The sequence below is a fragment of the Heterodontus francisci genome, chromosome 1 (genome assembly GCF_036365525.1).
Source record: "Heterodontus francisci isolate sHetFra1 chromosome 1, sHetFra1.hap1, whole genome shotgun sequence".
Lineage (NCBI taxonomy): Eukaryota > Metazoa > Chordata > Chondrichthyes > Heterodontiformes > Heterodontidae > Heterodontus > Heterodontus francisci.
In genome coordinates, this window is record NC_090371.1 from 285,970,255 (window position 1) to 285,985,037 (window position 14,783).

General features: G+C 45.5%; 1 protein-coding gene across 2 annotated transcripts in view; it reads left to right on the top strand.

Moving 5' to 3' along the window:
• Positions 1-14,783, top strand: part of LOC137361537 (clathrin light chain A-like) — a 93,797-nt gene that overhangs the window by 21,455 nt on the left and 57,559 nt on the right. For both annotated transcript variants that reach the window (XM_068026358.1, XM_068026379.1), the window contains exons 2-3: positions 6,170-6,213; positions 14,613-14,724. In XM_068026358.1, coding sequence (XP_067882459.1) covers positions 6,170-6,213; positions 14,613-14,724 — 156 coding nt within the window. The remainder of the gene's footprint in view (positions 1-6,169; positions 6,214-14,612; positions 14,725-14,783) is intronic.

Here is a 14,783-nt window from a genome sequence, read left to right on the forward strand (position 1 = left end):
ACTCCCACCTCCACTTTATGCAGGGTGGCGACAGCGCAAAACGGCCCGCCCACCCCAAGCCAATCAAAGCCCTTAAGTGGCCAGTTGACAGCCACTTAAGGGCCTCCGCCCGTCTCCACGGGGAGTTTACCCATGACCAGCCGGGCGGCCCAGGCCCGAGAGAAACCACCTGACAAAAGCAGGCAGCTTTCTGATGGTCTGGGGGTGGGGGTTCTCATGATCAGGCACCCTGTGCCCGACAGAGGGCCGCCCCCGATGCCCCAACCACCCCCAAAATCCAGCACACCCCGCTGTCCCCCCAATCGACCACCCTTGCCTCGCCGGGACCCAACCAATCACTCCTAGCGAGGCCCCAAAAACTTACCTTCGTTCTGGGAATCCCCAACATCTTCCCTCCGATGGCTGGGTTGCAGTCCCAGCAGTGGCCACTGCGCCCAGTGGCGCTGCTGGGACAGAGAGCTGCTGGCCCGCTGATTGGCCGGCAGCTCTATTAGGCAGGACTTCCTGCCTCAATGAGATGGAAGTCCCACCTCAGACCAATTAAAGGCCTGGGGACTGCAAAATGCAGGCCAGATCCCCAGGCCAGGCGGAGGTGGGTTCGCCACCGATTTTTCAGCCAGTGGATGGCTCCCGTCAGCCAAGGGTAAAATTCTGGCCCATAATGGAATCAGGCAGAGTCAGCATGGTTTTGTGAAAGGGAAATCATGTTTAACTAATTTCTTAGAGTTCTTTAAAGAATTAACAAGCAAGGTGATTAATGGGAACCTATAGATATGGTGTACTTGGATTTCCAAAAGGCATTTGATGAGATGCCACTTCAAAGTTTGCTACACAAGATAAGAGCACATGATGTAGGGGGTAACATATTAGAATGGATAGAGGATTGGTTAGCTAACAGATAGCAGAAAGTAGGGATAAATGGGTCATTTTCAAGTTGGAAAGCTGTAACTAGTGGAGTGCCAGAGGGATCAGTGCTGGGACCTCAACTATTTACAATCTATATAAATGACTTGGGTGAAGGGACTGAATGTAGGGTAGTTAAATTTGCCAATGACATCAAGATAGGTAGGAAGGTAAGTCAAGAGGAGGTAAAGAGTCTGCAAAGGGATATAGCTAGGTTAAGTGAGTGGGCAAAAATTTGGCAGATGGAGTATAATGTGGGAAAATGTGAACTTGTCCACTTTGGCAGGAAGAATAGAAAAGCAATATATTATTTAAATGGTGAGAGATTGCAGAACTCTGCAGTACAGAGGGATCTGGGTGTGCTGATACAGGAATCACAAAAAGCTAGCATGCAGGTACAACAAATGATTAGGAAGGCGAATAGAACGTTGGTGTTTATTACAAGGGAAATGGGTTATAAAAGTAGGGAAGTTTTACTGCAGCTGTACAGGGCTTTGGTGAGACCACATCTGCAGTTCTGTGTACAGTTTTGGTCTCCTTATTTGAAAAAGGATATAATTGCATTAGAGGCAGTTCAGAGAAGGTTCACTCAACTCATTCCTGGGATGAAGCACTTATTTTGTGAAGAAAGGTTGAACAGGTTGGACCTTTACCGATTGGAGTTTAGAAGAATGAAAGGTGATCTTACTGAAATATATAAGATCCTGAGGGGACTTGATAGAGTGGATACTGGGAGGATGTTTCCTCTTGTGGGGGAGACTAGAACTAGGGGACACAGGTGGAGATGAGAGATTTTTCTCTCAAGAGGCTCGTTAGTCTGTGGAATTCTCTCCCCCAAAAAGCAGTGGAGGCTGGGTCACTGAATTTATTCAAGGCTGAGTTAGATAGATTTTTGATAGACAAGGGAGGCAAGGGTTATGGGGGGCTGACAGGAAAGTGTAGTTAAAGCCACAATCAGATCAGCCATGATCTTATTGAATGGCGGAGCTGGCTCGAAGGGCTGAATGACCTACTCCTGTTCCTATGTTCCTAAGGGTAATTACAGATAGGCAACAAATGCTGGTCTTACAAGCAACGCCCACATCCCATGAAAGAATTTTAAAAAAATTATCTGTGTTACAACGCTAGCAATAATTGCATAGAATTACATAGACTATAATCAAGAGTACTTCATTATATTTGAAACCTTCTGGATATCGTGAGTTAATTTCTCATTTTAAGCGCCTCAATTATATCATCCATAATTTTCTAAAGTCAAGGAAATACATACCAAGTTTATACAACCTATCTGCATAATTTAACCTGTTAAGGCCTGGTATCTTTCTGGTGAATCTTTCCTGCGATGCAGTGTCCAGATTGCATCTGACCAAGACTCTGTACAACAGTAAACCATCACTTCCTCCCCTTTGTATTCCAACTCCCTTGACATAAAACTCACAATTCTATAAGCGTTTTTGATTACTTTTTGCACCTGAGCATCAGCTTTATGTGATGTTGTACAGAGATCCCCAAATCTGTATGTTCCTCCACAGATTCCAGTTTCTGTTAAGCAAATATTCGGATTTGTCTTTCTTGCATCCTAAGTGGATGACCTCAGACTTTTCCACCTTGAACTCTTTCTGCCATAATTTTGCCCACTCACTTAGCCTGTCTATATTACTTTGTAACTTACTGCTACCATCTACACAGCTTACTGTATCTTGTAACATAGCAGCACAGTGGCGCAGTGGTTAGCACCGCAGCCTCACAGCTCCAGCGACCCGGGTTCAATTCTGGGTACTGCCTGTGTGGAGTTTGCAAGTTCTCCCTGTGTCTGCGTGGGTTTCCTCCGGGTGCTCCATTTTCCTCCCACAGCCAAAAGACTTGCAGGTTGATAGGTAAATTGACCATTATAAATTGCCCCTAGTTTAGGTAGGTGGTAGGGGAATATAGGGACAGGTGAGGATGTGGTAGAAATATGGGATTAGTGTAGGATCAGTATAATTGGGTGGTTAATGGTCGGCACAGACTCAGTGGGCCGAAGGGCCTGTTTCAGTGCTGTATCTCTAAATCAAATAAATCAAATAGTGTCTTCTGCAAAATTGAATATGCAACTCCTTATTCCGTCATCCAAGCCATTGATTATATATGGTGGAAAGCTGATCCCCAGGGAACACCACTTCTCTCATCCCCCACCAATCAGAGTATGTTCCCTACTCTCTGTCACCTACCCACTGAACCACCAACCAATTAGCAACCCCTATCACAATATTACCTCCAATTCAGTGCTGTCAATCTCTTGTGTGGAATCTTATCAACTGCTTTCTGGAAGTATATACAGACAATATCCATTAATACTCCTTTGTGATTTTTTTTCTTGGTTATTACCTCAAAAAATTCAAATAAATTAGTCAGACCTGATCTACCCTTTATAAATCTATGTTGGCTCTTTGATCAGCTCACACTTGTCCAAGTGTTCAGTCACTCATCGCTGATGATAGATTTCAGTAACTTCCCCATAATGTTAAAGTGACAAGTTTGTAGTTACCTGGTTAGATTATATTCGCTGGAGTTCAGAAGAGTGAGGGGGGAATCTCATAGAAACCTATAAAATTCTAACAGGACTTGACAGGGTAGATGCAGGAAGGATGTTCCCGATGTTGCCAGAACCAGGGGTCATAGTCCAAGGATACGGGGTAAACCATTCAGGATTGAGCTGAGGAGAAATTTCTTCACCCAGACAGTGGTGAGCCTGTGGAATTTGCTACCACAGAAAGCAGTCAAGGCCAAAACATTGTATGTTTTCAAGAGGAGTTAGATATAGCTCTTGGGTCTAAAGGGATCAAAGGGTATGGGGCAAAAGCGGGAACAGGTTACTGAGTTGGATGAACAGCCATGATCATAATGAATGGTGGAGCAGGCTTGAAGGGCCGAATGGCCTACTCCTACTCCTATTTTCTATGTTTCTATGTTCTATGTTTTATGTTTAGGTTCCCTTGTATCACTACCTCTTCCTCCACTGTGAAAATGGATACAAAATCATGATTTAACTATTATCCATTATAATCTCACACGTATCTATCTTCAACGGCTCACATTCCCCATTTACCATTCTTTTTCTTTTAATAGTTTTATAAAAACTTTTGCTGTTTGCTTTAATATTTCCTGCGAGTGTCTTTTTCATTGACCCTTTTTGCACCTCTTATTAATTTCTCTGTGTTACTCCCAGTCCATTTGATTTCCACATTTCCTTGCATTTATATAAGCTTTTATTTTAGCTTAATACTGTCTCTTACCTCATTTGTTGACCGTGGTTACTTAATTACACAAGTGAATTTGTTGCCTTTAAGGGGTATGTACTGGTTTATATCAGATCAAACACACTTTCCACTGTCTGTAAGTTTATCACATTAACAATTCAGCCCAGGTTTACTGCAGTCAATTTATTTCTCATCCTTTTGAAGTTTGCATTACTTAAATTTAAAATCTTAGTTTGTGACTTCCCCTGAACCCTGCCAAATGTAACAGGAAGCAATGTTGCAATATTCAGACAAAAATGGCAGATAGGTGTCAACAATGCATTTATATTTGCGTCTTTAATGTAGCAAAATGTCCCAAGGTGCTTAACAGGAGCATAAATCAGACCAAAATTTTGACTGAAACACATAGTGATCCCAGAGGTTTGTAGGGCTGTAGAAGTTACAGAGATAGGGAGGGGTGAGGCAATGAGGATTTTAAAATTGAGGTTTTTTTTCTGACCTGGGGCTGAATTTTATTAGTGCGCCGCAAATCGCAGCGGCATGCTTTGAGGTCGGCGGCCTTCAGGTGCGAATGTGCCGTCACTGAGCCGTCGCGTTGTGCGTGGGGACTAATTTAAATGGAGGGGGCAGAACGGCCGCCCCCGATGATGTAGAGGGGGCAGCTGCTCCATCCCCGGCAGTGGCATCCGGCGCCACCTTATAGTTGCCGGTGCCATTTTTAAAGGGCTTCAAGCCCTCAGGAGCAAAGTGAACTTTTAACGGTACATTTCTGTGCAATCTCTTTAAAAAGTAATTGAAAGCCGCAGGCCCTTTCCCAACACTCCAACGGTTGTTTTTATTGGCCTATATGTCAATAATTCATTTTATTCCCAACCTGAACTTTCCCCCAGCCTCGTCACATTTGCCCTTCAAACCCTTTCCCACCATCCCCACAGCCAATAAAAAGTGTTTTTCCCATTCCCCCGCGGCCTGATAGTTTCACTCCTCCCCCCGCACCAGTGTCTCGCCTTGAATCCCCAAACAGGGTTCGGAAGGCGTGGGAACTCCGGCCACCTGCCACAAAATTGGCGGGGGACAGCCGCCTGGTCCAGGTAAGTTTTGAATAAGTTGGAGTAAGCAAATGAAGGCCCCGCCACAGCCGGTTAAATGCGACAGGGCCTTCTCAGCGTCAGAGGTCATGGCGGGCCTCTCCCTCAAGTATTTTACAGGCCCCCTCCACCATGAACCCCGACGTCGAGGGGCTGGTAAAATTCAGCCCCAGAAGTTAGTACAGGGCAGTGAGCACAGGTGAATGGGATTTGGTGCAAGTTAAGATGCAGGCAGCAGAGTTTTGGATAAGTTTATGTAGGGTGGAAGATGGGAGGCTGTTCAGGAGGGCATGGAATAGTCAAGTCTCGAGGTAATAAAGCCATGAATGAGGGTTTCAGAAGCAGATGAGTTTGACGCAGTGGTGGAGTCAGACAATGTTACAGAGATGGAAGACAACAGTTTTGGAGATGGGTGAATATGTGGTTGGAAGCTCATCTTAGGGTCAAACCCAGCACCAAGGTTGTGAACAGTCTGGCTCTGCTTCAGACAATTTCCAGGGAGACAGGGAGAGGGATGCAAACAGTGGTCAGAGAATGGAGTTTGTGACAGGGCCCAAAGACAATGGCTTCAGTCTTTCTAGTATTTAATTAGAGGAAATTTCATTAATTACAGGATGACAAAGTTTGGCAAATGTGAGTGGTAAGAATGTGAAACTTGTTAGCACATGGTGTAGTTTAGACGAATAGTGTAGATGTATTTAAGGGGAAGCTAGATAATTATATGAGGGAGAGCGGAATAGAGGGCTATGCTGTTGAGGAAGGGTATGACCCTGTGACACCAGTCCATCTGGAGCACGCCTGGGTGATTAGATTTGGTGAAATTGTTCTTGTGCATCTTTCAAACAGAAAGCAGTGATGGCCACATGCATGGCTAGTATGTATTCTTTATCCATCAGTGATAAGGGGTTACTAACACTCATGTGATCCTGTTCTTTTCAGAGGTAATTGGTGAAGTGAATGCTGTTAATGGAGACTCATGTCAGGTACGTTACGATTTGCTGTGCCTTGTGTTTTTTAATCCCTTGAATTGCTTGTCAGTAAAAATTAAGGGAGAATGTGAGGGGTGATCCATGCTCCCAGCATGGAGAGTGGGCCAGAGGTAGCGAGACAACATTACCTGAAGGTTGCTACCCAGGTTAATAGGGCTGTTAAGAAGGCATATGGTGTGTTAGCTTTTATTAGTAGGGGGATCGAGTTTCGGAGCCACGAGGTCATGCTGCAGCTGTACAGAACTCTGGTGGGACCGCACCTGGAGTATTGCGTGCAGTTCTGGTCACCGCATTATGGGAAGGATGTGGAAGCTATGGAGGGGGTGCAGAGGAGATTTACTAGGATGTTGCCTGGTATGGAGGGAAGGTCTTACGAGGAAAGGCTGAGGGACTTGAGGTTGTTTTCGTTGGAGAGAAGGAGGAGGAGAGGTGACTTAATAGAGACATATAAGATAATCAGAGGGTTAGATAGGGTGGATAGTGCCTGCAGCAGTAGTAGATTCGCCAACTTTAAGGGCATTTAAGTGGTCATTGGATAGACATATGGATGAAAATGGAATAGTGTAGGTCAGATGGTTTCACAGGTCAGCGCAACATCGAGGGCCGAAGGGCCTGTACTGCGCTGTAATGTTCTAAAAAAAACATTGTAACCTTGATTATAAAAAGTTATCACTGGAGCAGGTGCAAAAAGCTTGACCAAGTTGATAATAGAATTGAGAGGTTATACCTGTTAGGAAAGACTGAACAGGTTAGAACTCGCTGCCATAAGGAGTAGTTGAGATGTATAGCATGGATGCTTTTAAGGGGAAGCTAGATAAAAACATGAGGGAGAAAGGAATAGAAGAATATACTGATGGCATCAGATAAAGAAGGATGGAAGGAGGCTCATGTGGAGCATAAACACTGACACTCACCTGTTTCTTTGCTGTAAATTCTAAGTAATTCTCTGCTGGTAAGTGTGTCTACCAGTTGGGATTGCAAATCACCCACACTGTCCTTGGTTGGTGAAAGACCAAATGTAATTACAGGTGCTGGAGTTTAATATACTACAGATGAGGAGAGGATTATTCGTGCAATTCTAGCCGTAAGTATAAAGAATGAATTGATGGTTTTGCTTCAAAAGCAAGCAGCTGAAATTTCCTCATTGATTTTTAGTCATAAAAGAAATATGGAACAAACAAAGGCCACTTGATTCATCAGATCTAGTCCTTTCAAAAAATCTATACTCCAGCTGCACTGACAGTACATTGTACTTTTACCACACATTGATACTGCAGTTGGAGAGGGTGCATAGGAGATTGACCAGAATGATACAAGGAATGTGGAGAGACTGGAGAAGCTGGGATTGTTCTTCTTAGAGTAGAGAAGGGTAAGGAATGATTAAACACATTCCCCACAACTATTACAAGGTTTATACACCTTGTTTGCAGCCACTCTTCGAAGAGTATGTGAAGAGCAGTGTTTTGGACTTGAACCATTGAACTTGGACTGCCTGAATTGATGGAAGTGACAATGGAGGATATTGACTCATTTCAATTGCAAAGCTTGGATACTCCTCCGTAAAATTGGAGGCGCTACCCTCGTAAACCCAAAGTAATGGCCAGTGCTCCTGCCTCAGTTACTAGAAGACTAAACCTGATAAGCTGACTAGACAGAAGATCCAGATGGGCTGAATGGCCCCCTTCTGCGCTCTAAATGACTCTATGGGTGGGATTTTGTGCTCTCCCTTGTGGTGGGTTTGGAGGTGGAGAGACATAAAACTGGTTGGATGGTGGCCAGTGTGGTGAGGAGGGGGGGTATTCCCACCACCATTCCACCTCCACCGAAATTTAGTCCGGGGCAAGAAGGCCTGTGAACTTCCCACCCCACTGCCAATTGGAGCCCTTAACTGAGTAATTAACCCCTAATTTAGGGCTTCCTCCCACCACAACTGCAATCACCCGTGCGGCTCTGTCGCTGCATAGGAAGCACGGCACAAACAACTATGCTGCTGCTTCCTGGTTCTGGATGGGAGAGGGAGGGGGTCCCTTGTTAAAAGGCACTTAATGGCTGAACAAGGGACCTGTTATTGGGAAAGGGGGGCCCACTGAGGGCCACCCCACCTGCCCTCACTGCTGACCACCCTCCCCCGTGACCCCCACCTTGCAAGACCCTTCCCACCCTGACCTATCTGAGGTCTGGCTCCAGCAACGCTCCTCGCCCTCTCGTAGGTGCAGCTACAGCAGCAGCCACGGCCTCCGCAGTGGCATTGCAGCTGCCGGCCTCTGATTGGCCAGCAGCTCTGCAAGGGCAGGACTTCTGGCAATGGGGTCTTAAATTCTATGGAAGGTTTGCCACTGTCCAGTTAAGTGCTGATTGGCACTAAATTCAGTGGGCCTTTCATAGAAGAGGCGACGCCAGGATCTCAGCATTGGTTTCCCCTCATGTCGAAACCCCCACCGCCAGCATAAAATTCCCCCTCTGACTCTAAACCTCGAACAGAGCCGCACCACTCTTATGCCCATGAACAAGGTGCCCATGACCACTAAACGTGGGAAAGCTGCTGGCATTTATGCTGAATTCCTCAACTATTTGGGCCCAAAAGGACGAGCGTGATTTGCAGATCCATTCACAGCCGTGCTTTCAACAGGGAAGTTTCCAAAACTGGCATGAAGCAATAATCATTACCCATCTCAAACATGAGGGACCACCAAATAATGCTGGTGGCTACTGTCCAGTATCTTGCAGAGTGTCATGCAGGCCCCCATCTGCCAAGAATGAGGCACACATTATTTCGCCACATGAACATGAAAACTTAAAATTGCTGCTGGGAGGAAAAGAGGACCTATCACAAGGAATTGCCAGGCCCCTTGCCAGAAAGACTTTTTTTGCATAGTAACAGACAGTATTAGAATGGACAAAGGGCCACTCCCTACTCCAATTTAATCCACAATGGACTTTTGATTACCAGACATTGAAGGTGGAGAGGCTAGCATTCCAGGTTAAATGCTAAGATGGCCGAATACACAAACAGACATGGTCAGACCAGTTTAGTCACATGACTAACTGACTGTTGGAGTTTTTTGAATTTGAACTTGCCACAGAGAATTTGAACTGAGAAAGCTCCTGGACTGAAAAGATCTCTCTCCTAACTGCTCCCATCTCTTTCTCATGGAATTGAAGATCCATTGAAGACACATGAACCCCAAAAGAGAAAAGCCTCCTACAGTGAACAAGGTTTAAGAAGACTACTGGGCCCCACCGAAAAGCAAATCTACTTACAAAAGGACTGCAGTGAGCTTGAAGTGCAGTAAACAAGAAACTCTTCTGATATTGCCTCAAACCTCACTATTTTCCTTCTGCTGTCTTCTGTCCCTATTTGCACGTGTGTATCACGTGTGCATGCTAGCATAGGCGCATCATAAATCCCTGGGCGTTAACAGAATTAGAGTTTAAGTTTAAGTTTTAATAAATTTCACATTCCTTCTTTAAACTTAAGAAAACCTGGTGTGCTCATCTCTTTGCCTTATAATTGGAAAGTGGTGAACAAGGATTCACCAAGAAGGATCTCAAAACACAGTGTGTTTAAAAATTAAACCCTGTTACAATAAGACCAGGTGAAGACTAAAAGGGACACCTAGACACCTTTCTCACCTGGTCATAACATAGAATCTTCTCCGCCACTCAGGTTAATGGAGAGGGTTTTACTGGCCAGTCTCATGCCTATCTTTCAGGCCATCATAGCAACAGGGATAAGCCACTGTCATTGAATTTATTCAAGGCTGAGTTAGATAGAGTTTTGATAGACAAAGGAGTCAGGAGTTAGGGGGGGGCTGACAGGAAAGTCGAGTTGAGACCACAACCAGATCAGCCATGACCTTATCGAATGGCAGAGCAGGCTTGAAGGGCCGAATGGCCTACCTACTCCTAAGTCCTATGTTCCTAAGCCAGTTTCACACTGGGACAAAGTGTCTGCGCTGTTACTAGTCATATCGAGGTTGGCTTCCATGGAATGTAAAAACTGGAACAGGGCTTCTGGATTTATCCACTGTCTACAACACCATGGAGATGTGGGCTATTGCTTAAGATATTGAGTCACAAAACATCTTTGCATGATGTAGCTCCTAGCCACAGCATTGAGCATTGTTATTGCTATTACTGAGACTTGGTTGAGGGAAGGGCATGATTGGCAACTAAATATCCCAGGATATCGATGCTTCAGGCGGGATAGAGAGGGAGGTAAAAGGGGTGGAGGAGTTGCATTACTGGTCAAAGAGGATATCACAGCTGTGCTGAAGGAGGGCACTATGGAGGACTCGAGCAGTGAGGCAATATGGACAGAACTCAGAAATAGGAAGGGTGCGGTAACAATGTTGGGGCTGTACTACAGGCCTCCCAACAGCGAGCGTGAGATAGAGGTACAAATATGTAAACAGATTATGGAAAGATGTAGGAGCAACAGGGTGGTGGTGATAGGAGATTTTAATTTTCCCAACATTGACTGGGATTCGCTTAGTGTTAGAGGTCCAGATGGAGCAGAATTTGTAAGGAGCATCCAGGAAGGTTTTCTAGAGCAGTATGTAAATAGTCCAACTCGGGAAGGGGCCATACTGGACCTGGTGTTGGGGAATGAGCCCGGCCAGGTTGTTGAAGTTTCAGTAGGGGACTACTTTGGGAATAGTGATCACAATTCCGTAAGCTTTAAAATACTCATGGACAAAGACGAGAGTGGTCCTAAAGGAAGAGTGCTAAATTGGGGGAAGGCCAACTATACCAAAATTCGGCAGGAGCTGGGAAATGTAGATTGGGAGCAGCTGTTTGAAGGTAAATCCACATGTGATATGTGGGAGGCTTTTAAAGAGAGGTTGATTAGCGTTCAGGAGAGACATGTTCCTGTGAAAATGAGGGATAGAAATGGCAAGATTAGGGAACCATGGATGACAGGTGAAATTGTGAGACTAGCTAAGAGGAAAAAGGAAGCATACATAAGGTCTAGGCGGCTGATGAAAGACGAAGCTTTGAAAGAATATCGGGAATGTAGGACCAATCTGAAACGAGGAATTAAGAGGGCTAAAAGGGGTCATGAAATATCTTTAGCAAACAGGGTTAAGGAAAATCCCAAAGCCTTTTATTCATATATAAGGAGAAAGAGGGTAACTAGAGAAAGGATTGGCCCACTAAAGGACAAAGGAGGAATGTTATGCTTGGACTCAGAGAAAATGGGTGAGATTCTAAACGAGTACTTTGCATCGGTATTCACCGAGGAGAGGGACATGACGGATGTTGAGGTTAGGAACAGATGTTTGATTACTCTAGGTCAAGTCGGCATAAGGAGGGAGGAAGTGTTGGGTATTCTAAAGGGCATTAAGGTGGACAAGTCCCCAGGTCCGGATGGGATCTATCCCAGGTTACTGAGGGAAGCGAGAGAGGAAATAGCTGGGGCCTTAACAGATATCTTTGCAGCATCCTTAAACACGGGTGAGGTCCCGGAGGACTGGAGAATTGCTAATGTGGTCCCCTTGTTTAAGAAGGGTAGCAGGGATAATCCAGGTAATTATAGACCGGTGAGCCTGACGTCAGTGGTAGGGAAGCTGCTGGAGAAGATACTGAGGGATAGGATCTATTCCCATTTGGAAGAAAATGGGCTCATCAGTGATAGGCAACATGGTTTTGTGCAGGGAAGGTCATGTCTTACCAACTTAATAGAATTCTTTGAGGAAGTGACAAAGTTGATTGATGAGGGAAGGGCTGTCGATGTCATATACATGGACTTCAGTAAGGCGTTTGATAAGGTTCCCCATGGCAGGCTGATGGAGAAAGTGAAGGCGCTTGGGGTCCAAGGTGTACTAGCTAGATGGATAAAGAACTGGCTGGGCAACAGGAGACAGAGAGTAGCAGTAGAGGGGAGTTTCTCAAAATGGAGACGTGTGACCAGTGGTGTTCCACAGGGATCCGTGCTGGGACCACTGTTGTTTGTGATATACATTAATGATTTGGAGGAAAGTATAGGTGGACTGATTAGCAAGTTTGCAGACGACACTAAGATTGGTGGAGTAGCAGATAGTGAAGGGGACTGTCAGAGAATACAGCAGAATATAGATAGATTAGAGAGTTGGGCAGAGAAATGGCAGATGGAGTTCAATCAGGGTAAATGCGAGGTGATGCATTTTGGAAGATCCAATTCAAGAGTGAACTATACAGTAAATGGAAAAGTCCTGGGGAAAATTGATGTCCAGAGAGATTTGGGTGTTCAGGTCCACTGTTCCCTGAAGGTGGCAACGCAGGTAAATAGAGTGGTCAAGAAGGCATACGGCATGCTTTCCTTCATCGGACGGGGCATTGAGTACAAGAGTTGGCAGGTCATGTTACAGTTGTATAGGACTTTGGTTCGGCCACATTTGGAATACTGCGTACAGTTCTGGTCGCCACATTATCAAAAGGATGTGGATGCTTTGGAGAGGGTGCAGAGGAGGTTCACCAGGATGTTGCCTGGTATGGAGGGCGCTAGCTATGAAGAGAGGTTGAGCAGATTAGGATTATTTTCATTAGAAAGACGGAGGTTGGGGGGGGACCTGATTGAGGTGTACAAAATCATGAGAGGTATAGACAGGGTGGATAGCAAGAGGCTTTTTCCCAGAGTGGGGGTTTCAATTACTAGAGGACACGAGTTCAAAGTGAAAGGGGAAAAGTTTAGGGGGGATATGCGTGGAAAGTTCTTTACGCAGAGGGTGGTGGGCACCTGGAACGCATTGCCAGCGGAGGTGGTAGATGCGGGCACGATGGAGTCTTTTAAGATGTATCTAGACAGATACATGAATGGGCAGGAAGAAAAGAGATACAGAACCTTAGAAAATAGGCGACATGTTTAGAGAGAGGATCTGGATCGGCGCAGGCTTGGAGGGCCGAAGGGCCTGTTCCTGTGCTGTAATTATCTTTGTTCTTTGTTCTTTTGTTAATCGTAGATACCCCACTTTATTGAATGAAGGAGGCATGCTCAATGACTGTCTACCTCAATTATCTGTGCTGGTCCCTTCGCTATTCACCAAAGAAGAAAGAATCTGATACAATCTTATGTTAGTTCATTTATGCTGACAACATTGCTACAACTGTACAGGGTGTTGGTGAGACCACAGTTAGAGAAATGTGTACAGTTTTGGACTCCTTAAGGAGAGATATACTTGCACTGGAGGCAGTTCAGAGAAGGTTCACTAGGCTGATTCATGGGATGAAGTGTTTGCCTTAAGTGTCACCCCTCTTAAGCCCGCATCCTTCCTATTGGACTCAAAAAAAGGTTCGATACAGCAAACAAACAAGACAGGGGAGAGAGGACAGCCCTGTCTGACTCCAGATTGGATCGAAAAACTTTCTGATTCCCATCCATTGATTGAGACTGCACTGCTGATGTTTGTGTAGAGCAGTTTGATCCAATTGCAGATTCCAACCCCAAACCCCATTTTGGAGAGCACGTCCATCATGTAGGTGTGCGATATCCTGTCAAATGCCTTCTCCTGGTCCAGGCTGATGAGGCAGGTGTCCACCCTCCTGTCCCGTACATCGGCGATCGTATCCCTGAGTAGCGCGAGACTATCAGAGATCTTCCTGCCGGGTACAGTACAGGTCTGATCAGGGTGAATCACCAACTCCAGAGCAGACTTGACCCGACTGGCAATGACTTTGGACAGAATCTTGTAGTCAACATTAAGCAGTGAGATGGGCCGCCAATTTCTGATTTCCGCCCTCTCCCCTTTCCGCTTGTAGATGAGGGTGATGATATCTTTCCTCATGGATTCTGACATGCTGCCGGCCAGAAACATACTCTCGTATACTTCCAGCAGGTCTGGGCCGACCCAGTACCACAGGGCCGAATACCACCCTTGCCTTGTTAGCCTTCCTCAAATGCATTACCTCACACTTCACCAGGACTCCCAGCACCTGTGCCAGCCACAATATACCTCCCCTTTAAAAAGTGCAGGCTGCCTTTAAGCAGGGCTAGCAAGTATCGATTTTGGGCCCCCTGATGATACATGCAGCCAATAAACAGCACAGATAGTTCTGGCTGTACCCAGAAATCATTGGTAATGAGCAGGCACACGAAGGTGCTGTGTTGCCTCAATTACATCAAACAGGCAGGGCTAATTACACATTGTGATCCTTGCACCCATTTTCAGGGACTATCCAATTTAGCCCTTTAAAATTCCAGTTTATGGCTTTCCCAGCAGCTGCCTCAGACCAGTTGACATGGGGAAAAGCTCCTGAGTCCCGCTTCAATCCTGATCTCGTGCTGGCATACTATACGCCTGCTTCCCAAGTCCGGGAATTTCAGAGCCAGTTTGTCTGTTCCATTGTGCTTGCTCATAACATAATTAATGTAGAGATCGACTAATATATATATTTTTTAATTCCTCTTTTGACAGGAAAATGGTGCTGATGCATATTCAGCTATTTCACAAGCCGACCAGCTACACCAGGAGCCAGATAGTATACGCAAATGGAGAGAAGAGCAAATAAAGCATCTGGAGGAGTTGGGTAAGTAATCAGCAATCAATTCTTTTCATGTCACTGGTGAAATGGGCAGACACGTGGCA